The sequence below is a fragment of the Oncorhynchus mykiss genome, chromosome 30 (assembly GCF_057628025.1).
Source record: "Oncorhynchus mykiss isolate SJ-2025 chromosome 30, ASM5762802v1, whole genome shotgun sequence".
In the NCBI taxonomy this organism is placed as follows: Eukaryota; Metazoa; Chordata; class Actinopteri; order Salmoniformes; family Salmonidae; genus Oncorhynchus; species Oncorhynchus mykiss.
This window is the reverse complement of record NC_143051.1, coordinates 13243788-13255000: the sequence shown is the minus strand read 5'-3', so window position 1 is coordinate 13255000 and position 11213 is coordinate 13243788. Positions and strand designations below refer to the sequence as shown.

At 43.0% G+C, this 11213-nt stretch overlaps 1 protein-coding gene and 1 long non-coding RNA gene across 2 annotated transcripts in view; one reads left to right on the top strand and one right to left on the bottom strand.

The window, feature by feature from the left end:
* The window catches only part of LOC149970208 (adhesion G protein-coupled receptor B2-like), an 8579-nt gene extending 3520 nt beyond the window's left edge, over positions 1–5059 (bottom strand). Inside the window, exons 1-3 of the mRNA XM_090227430.1 lie at positions 5029–5059; positions 4303–4467; positions 2335–2499 (exon numbers count right to left, since the gene is read on the bottom strand). Of these exons, the coding sequence (XP_090083556.1) occupies positions 2335–2499; positions 4303–4467; positions 5029–5059 (361 nt within the window). The remainder of the gene's footprint in view (positions 1–2334; positions 2500–4302; positions 4468–5028) is intronic.
* Positions 1–11213, top strand: part of LOC149970207 (uncharacterized) — a 422622-nt gene that overhangs the window by 77641 nt on the left and 333768 nt on the right. The window lies entirely within an intron of this gene.

Below are 11213 nucleotides of genomic sequence, written 5' to 3'. Positions count from 1 at the left end.
ATATACTCCAAACACCGGCTCCAAACAAAGGGTTACCAACATATTCTAAAAATGATTTACATATTTTCATTCAATGTTATTTTGATGAATTTATTCATACTATTTCATCCTTCCACAGGATATAGTCCCGACACAAATCTAGGGTTGCTACCCAGAGCCAGCTGGTCACTTGTTTTATTGGTTTGGTTACCAGAGACGCGACCTAGTCGTTCAGTCTTTTTGATCTGTATCTATGGACGTGACTAGGGCATGCGTTCTAAATGTTCCATTGCCATACTGGCTGACAACGTTCTTATCCCTTGCTTGCTAGCTAGCCAACTCTGGCTGACTCACAGTCACGTCGAAAAGTGCAGCCAGAATAACAGCAAAGTAGCTGCATTTGTGTTTGTTGAACTTTTTTTTCTAGTGACATATACTTGGATACATCCATAACAATGAGCTAATGATGCACAATTTCACCTGGCATACAAAATGTGCTCTTTCATCAGGACAATGTTGTTCAGAGGAGCTAGCCAACAACACAACTAACACAATCACTTCAAACTGAAGCTGGAATGACACACTGTATGTACTTTGTTTAGTTTTACCTGTTTACTATTTATAGAGTTATTTGTATACAGTATCAGTTCAAAGTTTGGACACACCTACAAATTAAATCAATCAAATGTATTTATAAAGCCATTTTTACATCATGTCACAAAGTGCTATACAGAAACCCAGCCAAAACCCCCAAACAATGCAGATGTAGAAACACGGTGGCTAGGAAAAACTCCCTAGAAAGGCCAGAACCTAGGAAGAAACCTAGAGAGGAACCAGGCTCTGAGGGTGGCCAGTCGTCTTCTGGCTGTGCCTGGTTGAGATTATAACAAAACATGACCAAGATTTTCAAATGTTCATAGATGACAGAGTCAAATAATAATAATAATCACAGTGGTTGTCGAGGGTGCAACAGGTCAGCACCTCAGGAGTAAATGTCAGTTGGCTTTTCATAGCCGAGCATTCAGAGTTAGAGACAGCAGGTGAGCTAGAGAGAGAGAGTTGAAAAGAGCAGGTCCAGGACAAGGTAGCATGTCCGATGAACAGGTCAGGGTTCCATAGCCGCAGGCAGAACAGTTGAAACTGAAGAATTTTGTATATAAAAAAAAATCCTTGAATGGGTTGGTGTGTCCAAACTTTTGACTTTTACTGTATATCCATAAAGATTATGATGGTTCATGACTGGCTGGCTCAGAAAAACTGCATGCCTGTCTGTCTTATCACGTTCATTACTATGGGAAAGCTGGAGACCGAATTTGAATATTGAAACAATGTTTTTATAGCTGAGATGAAGTTTATAAATTGTATGGCTGGGCTGATGAGACAGCGGATTGTGCACTCAGATGGAAGAGAGAAAATAGGAATTTTATTACGTCATAGATTTAGCCAACGGTAACTTGTGGAATAGACAGCGTTTGGAATGCGCTTTTAACCAATCAACATTCAGGATTAGACCCACCTGTTGTATACATGTTCTTAGAACGTTCTTAGAACGCTATTTGAACATTACTAATGTTTTCTTCTGCTTTTTATGGAAACTGTTCTTAATGTTCTGAGAACATGACTTTAAAAAGAACCATGAGGAACCCTTTAGAAAACGTTATGCTGAAGTACTGAAATCCCCACTTAAGAAACATATGGTTCAAAGAACGTTATGTGCGAGCGGGGTATCCTGTACCATTTGCAGAACATTGTGGGAAGGTTGTATGCTAAATAACCATAAGACAACCATGCTCTCACCAAGGTCTAAGAAACATTAGGTTCTCAGAACGTTATGTGGTAGCTGGGTAAGCTGTGCTACAGTGTTGTCTTCACCACAGGGAATCATCCACTCTGTGTGATGCAGTTTGACTGACACATGAAGAACCATCAATTCCCCACAATCATTACAGATACAATTATACCCCCACTATACGTAACTCAACACATTTTTAACTGAGCCTATTAAACAAATACACCACAACACATTTCAACAAAAACAAACATGTTCGCAAATTATCACCAATAATCACACACAGTTCGCCCTCTCAATGAACACACACAGACACACACACAGCCCTCATACCATCACACACACACAGTCCCTTCCTGACCACACACACAAACACAGACACACACACACACACACACACACACACACACAGAAACAAAGTGACGTAAACACACACTGACACAAAGAGACAAAAACACACAGAGACACAAAGATACATAAACACACACTGAGACACAAAGAGACATAAACACACACTGAGACAAAAACACACACTGAGACAAAAACACACACACACAGACTCTGACCGGGGCACTTCTTGTCGTTGCAGGAGCGGACCTCCTCTCCGGAGCCGTCACAGGGGTAACCCTGTATCCCTGTCCCCTCACACATCCTGAAGCGACGCTGCCACCCTGAGTCACACGTCTTACTGCACAGACTCCAGTGGTTCCAGCTGCCCCAGTTACCCCCACCTGGAAAGAGACGGAGGGAAGGGGAATGGTGGAGATATGATGGGAGATGGTTTAATGCATATGATGTCATAACATGCAGATACACACACACACACACACACATTTATACATAGCCAACGGTGTATATACAGTGCCTTGCGAAAGTATTCGGCCCCCTTGAACTTTGCGACCTTTTGCCACATTTCAGGCTTCAAACATAAAGATATAAAACTGTATTTTTTTGTGAAGAATCAACAACAAGTGGGACACAATCATGAAGTGGAACGACATTTATTGGATATTTCAAACTTTTTTAACAAATCAAAAACTGAAAAATTGGGCGTGCAAAATTATTCAGCCCCTTTACTTTCAGTGCAGCAAACTCTCTCCAGAAGTTCAGTGAGGATCTCTGAATGATCCAATGTTGACCTAAATGATGATAAATACAATCCACCTGTGTGTAATCAAGTCTCTGTATAAATGCACCTGCACTGTGATAGTCTCAGAGGTCTGTTAAAAGCGCAGAGAGCATCATGAAGAACAAGGAACACACCAGGCAGGTCCGAGATACTGTTGTGAAGAAGTTTAAAGCCGGATTTGGATACAAAAAGATTTCCCAAGCTTTAAACATCCCAAGGAGCACTGTGCAAGCGATAATATTGAAATGGAAAGAGTATCAGACCACTGCAAATCTACCAAGACCTGGCCGTCCCTCTAAACTTTCAGCTCATACAAGGAGAAGACTGATCAGAGATGCAGCCAAGAGGCCCATGATCACTCTGGATGAACTGCAGAGATCTACAGCTGAGGTGGGAGACTCTGTCCATAGGGCAACAATCAGTCGTATATTGCACAAATCTGGCCTTTATGGAAGAGTGGCAAGAAGAAAGCCATTTCTTAAAGATATCCATAAAAAGTGTTGTTTAAAGTTTGCCACAAGCCACCTGGGAGACACACCAAACATGTGGAAGAAGGTGCTCTGGTCAGATGAAAAATTGAACTTTTTGGCAACAATGCTTGGCGTAAAATGTTTGGCGTAAAAGCAACACAGCTCATCACCCTGAACACACCATCCCCACTGTCAAACATGGTGGTGGCAGCATCATGGTTTGGGCCTGCTTTTCTTCAGCAGGGACAGGGAAGATGGTTAAAATTGATGGGAAGATGGATGGAGCCGAATACAGGACCATTCTGGAAGAAAACCTGATGGAGTCTGCAAAAGACCTGAGACTGGGACGGAGATTTGTCTTCCAACAAGACAATGATCCAAAACACAAAGCAAAATCTACAATGGAATGGTTCAAAAATAAACATATCCAGGTGTTAGAATGGCCAAGTCAAAGTCCAGACCTGAATCCAATCGAGAATCTGTGGAAAGAACTGAAAACTGCTGTTCACAAATGCTCTCCATCCAAGCTCACTGAGCTCGAGCTGTTTTGCAAGGAGGAATGGGAAAGAATTTCAGTCTCTCGATGTGCAAAACTGATAGAGACATACCCCAAGCGACTTACAGCTGTAATCGCAGCAAAAGGTGGCGCTACAAAGTATTAACTTAAGGGGGCTGAATAATTTTGCATGCCCAATTTTTCAGTTTTTGATTTGTTAAAAAAGTTTGAAATATCCAATAAATGTGATTCCACTTCATGATTGTGTCCCACTTGTTGTTGATTCTTCACCAAAAAATACAGTTTTATATCTTTATGTTTGAAGCCTGAAATGTGGCAAAAGGTCGCAAAGTTCAAGGGGGCCGAATACTTTCGCAAGGCACTGTATATATATTGTGTGTCTGTCTGTTCTCTATGTGTGTGTATATTTTTGTCTTACCACCACAAGATGGGTTGGTACACTCCCTGGTCTCCTGGTGTGGTCCTTTACACTCTGCCCAGCCATGCACCGATGCACTACACCTCCTCTGTCTCTGCTGGCTCCCTGTGGAACAGGTTTCACTGCACCTAGACCACGGAGCCCAGTCCAACCACTGGCCCTCCACTAGAGGAGAGAGACAGAGACAGAGACAGAGGGGGAGAGAGAGAGAGGGAGAGAGAGAGAGAGAGAGAGACAGACAGAGAGAGACAGAGAGAGAGAGACAGAGAGAGAGAGAGAGATAGAGAGAGAGAGACAGAGAGAGAGGGAGAGAGAGAGAGAGGGGGACAGAGAGAGAGACAGCGAGAGAGAGAGAGAGAGGGGGAGAGAGGTAGAGAGAGAGAGAGACAGCGAGAGAGGGGGAGAGAGGTAGAGGGGGAGAGACAGAGAGAGAGAGAGAGACAGAGAGAGACAGAGAGAGAGACAGAGAGAGAGAGAGAGAGAGAGAGAGAGCGGGGGAGAGAGAGAGACAGAAAGAGAGAGTGAGGGGGGAGAGAGAGAGAGATGTTAATTTAAAGAAGCATTGAAAGGAGGGGGGTTGAAATACTGAGACAGAAAACAAGAGAGATAGAAATAGAAAAGACAATTGGGTTGGAGACAGCAGTACGACTGTTCTGTTTTATATGTCAGACCTAGCTTGTGCTGCAACAGACTAACAACAAATCCAAACAACTACTGATTTCCTACCGTCTTCATTATGGAACCAAAAGCCAGACATGAAAGTGCAAAAGTGCCCACTTTTCAAAAGTAATTCAGCATGGCTATGCACTTCTATCAAGGTCTTGAGAGTTTTGGTGGAGGCTAAATCAAAAAGGAGGACAGCCTTTTAATCAAATCAAAGTAGAGCCGGTTAGAAGGCGGCGGATGAATACGGCATACTGAGCAATGGCACCAAAGCCTAATAACATCAACACACTGCTCATGAAAGCCTCCACTGTCCCCTTTGAGGACTAATCGTGAAACAAATTCCATCGCAGGTAGCTGGCAATATGTACATTTTAAATGAATGTAGAAACTACACAAAACAACAAATATACGCATTTACACACAACGGTAGAAATATATACATATATATTTGCCATAACCATCAAAGTCCTGCAGTTTTTTCCCCTCCAGTGATTTCCATATTTTCTTTATTTAACGTAAAGACTTCAGTGAGCTCAGACACCTTAACATAGAGAGATGCTGTTATTAATATAACACTTCACAGCACCAGGGAAAACACCACAGTTCTGAGTATCCACTTAATAGCACTGTAAAGAAAATACACTTTTAAAATATATGAAAAGACAATGTGGCCTTCTGGGTAAATTACATATCCCAAGATATGTGTGTGTGTGTGTGTGTGTGTGCGTCTGCGATGGCTGTCAAAACTCCTCTTTGTTCATATCCCGTCCTTGTCATTCAGATGGATGTTGATACATTTAGACAACTGTTTTATGATTTAATGTATTATTCATTCATTATTAATCTATTACAGTTCCTGGGACGATTCTCTCGCTCTCTCTCTCTTTCCCATGTTTATTGATATTGCATATTTTGATGCAAAGCCTGTCAGTTTAGCAGTTCCCTACAAAACAGATGACACTCGGGGAAGCCAGTGCCACTGAGGAAAGGGCACATATGTGTGTGTGCATGTGTGTGTGCATGTGTGTGTGCATGTGTGTGTGCGTGTGCGTGTGCGCGTGCATGTGCGCGTGCATGTGCGTGTGCGTGTGCGCGTGCATGTGTGTGTGCATGCGTAATGTATATACTGTATCAGAGGACATCTGATTGATATCATTGTGTTGTTGCGGACATTGGTAAATAAGAGCTGAATGAGTTAAAATGTTGTTAAATAAGGGTTGAGTGAGGTCAACAATTTGTAAATTATTTTATTTTATTAATAGTTTTATTTCACCTTTATTTAACCAGGTAGGCTAGTTGAGAACAAGTTCTCATTTGCAACTGCGACCTGGCCAAGATAAAGCATAGCAATTCGACACATACAACATCACAGAGTTACACATGGAGTAAACAAAACATAGTCAATAATACAGTAGAACAAAAGAAAAACAAATATACAGTGAGTGCAAATGAGGTAAGATAAGGGAGTTAAGGCAATAAATAGGCCATGGTGGCGAAGTAATTACAATATAGCAATTAAACACTGGAATGGTAGATGTGCAGAAGATGAATGTGCAAGTACAGATACTGGGGTGCAAAGGAGCAAGATAAATAAATAAATACAGTATGGGGATGAGGTAGGTAGATGGGCTGTTTACATATGGGCTATGAACAGGTGCAGTGATCTGTGAGCTGCTCTGACAGCTGGTTCTTAAAGCTAGTGAGGGAGATATGAGTCTCCAGCTTCAGAGATTTTTGCAGTTTGTTCCAGTCATTGGCAGCAGAGAACTGGAAGGAAAGACGAGCAAAGGAGGAATTGGCTTTGGGGGTGACCAGTGAGATATACCTGCTGGAGCGCGTGCTACGAGTGGGTGCTGCTTTGGTGACCAGTGAGCTGAGATAAGCTTATAAGATAAGATAAGATTTGCTTAACCTAGCAGAGACTTGTAGATAAGCTGTAGCCAGTGGGTTTGGCGACGAGTATGAAGCGAGGGCCAACCAACGAGAGCATACAGGTCGCAATGGTGGGTAGTGTATGGGGCTTTGGTCACAAAATGGATGGCACTGTGATAGACTGCATCCAGTTTGTTGAGTAGAGTGTTGGAGGCTATTTTATAGAAGACATCACCGAAGTCGAGGATCGGTAGGATGGTCAGTTTTACGAGTGTATGTTTGGCAGCATGAGTGAAGGATGACATGTTGTGATATAGGTTGCCAATTCTAGATTTAATTTTGGATTGGAGATGCTTAATGTGAGTCTGGAAGGAGAGTTTACAGTCTAACCAGACACCTAGGTATTTGTAGTTGTCGACGTATTCTAAGTCAGAGCTGTCCAGAGTAGTGATGCTGGACGGGCGAGCAGGTGCGGGCAGTGATAGGTTGAATAGCATGCATTTAGTTTTACTTGCGTTTAAGAGCAGTTGGAGGCCACGGAAGGAGTGTTGTATGGCATTGAAGCTCGTCTGGAGGTTAGTTAAATGATGGGCTTTATGGAACTTTATGGAACAAATCAGTCATTTATTGTCGAACTGGGATTCCTGGGATTCTTCTGATGAAGATTATCAAAGGTAAGTGAATATTTATAGTGTTTATTCTAACTAACGTTGACTCCAAGATGGCGGAATTGTCTAGTTGTTTATAAGCAGGTAATGAGCGCCTTTCAAAAAAGTTTTTTTGAAATCTGGCATAGCGGTTGCATAGAGGATCAGTCTATCGTTAATTCTGTGAATAACACTTGCATATTTTATCAATGTTTATTATGAGTATTTCTGGGAAAACCACCGGATGTTTTGGAATAAAAACATTACTGCACGTAATGCGCCAATGTAAACTGGGATTTTTGGATATAAATATGCACATTATCGAACAAAACATACATGTATTGTGTAACATGATGTCCTATGAGTGTCGTCTGATGAAGATCATCAAAGGTTAGTGATTCATTTTATCTATATTTCTGCTTTTTGTGACTACTCTCTTTCGCTGGAAAAGGGCTGTGTGTGTTTTTGTGACTTGACTATGACCTAACATAATCATATGTGGTACTTTCGCTGTAAACAATTTTTTTAATCAGACACCATGGGTATATTAACAAGATGTTATCTTTCATTTGCTGTATTGGACTTGTTAATGTGTGAGAGTTACAGATTTATAAAAACTATTTTTGAATTTCGCGCACTGCCTTTTCAGCGGAATGTTGAGGTGGGGTTCTGCTAGCGGGACGCCCGTCCTAGACAGGTTTAACACAGTGTCCAAAGAGGGGCCAGAAGTATACAGAATGGTGTCGTCTGCGTAGAGGTGTATCAGAGAATCACCAGCAGCAAGAGCAATATCATTGATGTATACAGAGAAGGAGAGTCGGCCCGAGGATTGAGCCCTGTGGCACTCCCATAGAGACTGCCAGAGGTCCGGACATCAGGCCCTCCGATTTGACACACTGAACTCTATCAGAGAAGTAGTTGGTAATCCAGGCGAGGCAATCATTTGAGAAACCAAGGCTGTCGAGTCTGCCAATAAGAATGTGGTGATTGACAGAGCCGAAAGCCTTGGCAAGGTCGATGAAGACAGCTGCACAGTAATGTCTCTTATCGATAGCGGTTGTGATGTCGTTTAGGACCTTGAGCATGGCTGAGGTGCACCCATGACCAACTCTGAAACCAGCGGAGGAGGTACGGTGGGATTCGAAATGGTCGGTAATCTGTTTGTTAATTTGGCTTTTGAAGACCTTAGAAAGACAGGGTAGGATAGACATAGGTCTGTAACAGTTTGGGTCTAGAGTGTCACCCACTTTGAAGAGGGGGATGACCGTGGCAGCATTCCAATCTTTGGGAATCTCAGACGATACTAAAGAGAGGTTGAACAGGCTAGTAATAGGGGTTGCAACAATTTCGTCAGATCATTTTAGGAAGAGAGGGTCCAGATTGTCTAGCCTGGCTGATTTGTAGGGGTCCAGATTTTGCAGCTCTTTCAGAACATCAGCTATCTGGATTTGGGGAAAGGAGATGCTCTGGTTTGAGACCTTTCCAAGGTAAAGGTTAGCTGATGACCGCTAGCAATGGTTTGCTGACTGATAGCTGGTAGGTAGTTAGTTGGCTAGCTTCAGTTGATCGATTCCAGATCCGAAGTAAATAGAAATACTTCAGAAAAAAAATACTTCAGCCTTGGTGGAAGAGTGGAGTAACATCTCACAGCAAGAATTGACAAATCTGGTTCAGTCCATGAGGAGGAGATGCACTGCAGTACTTAATGCGGCTGGTGGCCACAGCAAATACTGACTGTTACTTTTGATTTTGATCCCCCCCCCCCCCCCCCTGTTTGTTCAGGGACACATTATTCCATTTCTGTTAGTCACATGTCTGTGGAACTTGTTCAGTTTATGTCTCAGTTGTTGAATCTTGTTATGTTCATACAAATATTTACACATGTTAAAGTTTGCTGAAAATAAACACAGTTGACAGCGAGAGTTTTTGTTGAGTTTATTTGGAGCTTGATGAATATAAGGCAGGTACTTTGCAAGACCACTTCATCAACTGCACGTTCAAGAGCATGTCACTGCACAGTCATTTAAACAAAGCATTCTTCCACAGTCTGATCGGTTGGTTAAGAAGGGTATGTTCAGAGAAGGCATTGTTTTGTGGACTGGCTAAGTGTTCATCTTGTGCAGACATCAGTGACTTTAGCAAAAAAGCTCTGTCACATGAAGTAAATATGATGAACGCCTACTGCGGTGTGTGTGTGTGTGTGTGTGTGTGTGTGTGTGTGTGTGTGTGTGTGTGTGTGTGTGTGTGTGTGTGTGTGTGCGTGTGTGCGTGTGTGCGAGTGAGTGTGTGTGCACGCGCATAGGGTCAATTCAGTTGTGAGAGACAAATGGTTTTTGAATGAGTAGCCATCAACATGGGCCAGGTGGAACCATCATCATTACTCAAACTCACCAACCAACAGAGGAGAAAGAGGGGAGTTTCCCATGCCAATAAAGCCCTTGAATTGAGAGAGAGAGAGAGAGAAAGAGAGAGGAGAGAGAGAGAAAGAAAGAGAAAGAAAGAGAGAGAGCGCGCGAGAGATAGAGAGAGAGAGAAAGAGAAAGAGAGAGCGAGCGAGAGAAAGAGAGAGCGAGCGAGAGAAAGAGAGAGAGAGAAAGAGAGGAAAGAGAGAGAGAAAGAGAGAGAGAAAGCGAGAGAGAGAGAGAGAGAGAGGAACAGAGAGGGAAAAGAGAGAGAGAGAGACAGAGAGAGAGAGAAAGAGAAAGAGGAACAGAGAGAAGAGAGAGAGAGAGAGAGAGAGAGAGAGCAGCTGGGATTGAGGCTAGACGCTTAGAAAAGACCACTGAGGCATGATACACAGCTGAACTCATTGTACGCCTGTGAGAGAGAGAGAGAGAGAGAGAGAGAGAGAGAGAGAGAGAGAGAAACAGACAGACAGACAGACAGACGCATGTAAGGCAGCAACATAGGCTAGTCTGTTACACTAAGGACAATGACATTAATTCCATTTCCTGGTTTTAGACCGACACGCACACAAACATCAGTGCACACATGTAAAGATATAAACTTGTGTGCAAAACTGAAAACATGGACCTAGACGTATGCACGCACACACAAAAGGAGTGGATGAGTGTAGCACTTCCTGGTCCTAAGGACCCATTCAAACTCCCCCTTCTCTACCTCTCTCTCTCTCCCGCACAATCTTTCTCTCTCTCTCTCTCTCTCTCTCTCTCTCTCTCTCTCTCTCTCTCTCTCTCTCTCTCTCTCTCTCTCTCTCTCTCTCTCTCTCTCTCTCTCCCTCTCTCTCTCTCTCTCCCCCTCCCTCTCCCTCTCTCTCTCCCCCTCCCTCTCTCTCTCTCTCTCTCTCCCCCTCCCTCTCTCTCCTTCTGTCTCTCTCCCTCTTTCCAAAAGCATGTTTAAACAGCCCAGCAGGTATACTACAGTAGATTAGACTTGTCTTCCTCCTGTCCCCCTCTTCCCTGTCTGTCTGTATGTCTGTCTGGCTGTCTGTCTGTCTGTCTGTCTGTTTGTTTGTTTAACTGTGTTTAAACATTTCCTTCATTAGGGAGATGATTTGTGTCTGTAGCTGGGATGATAAGACATTGAATGGGCTTATCCACTGATTTATTATTAACACAGACAGACCTGACTGTAGCCTGACAATGACACAGACAGACTGTAGGCTGACAATAACACAGACAGGCTGTAGCCTGACAATAACACAGACAGACTGTAGCCTGACAATAACACAGACAGACTGTAGCCTGACGATAACACAGACAGACT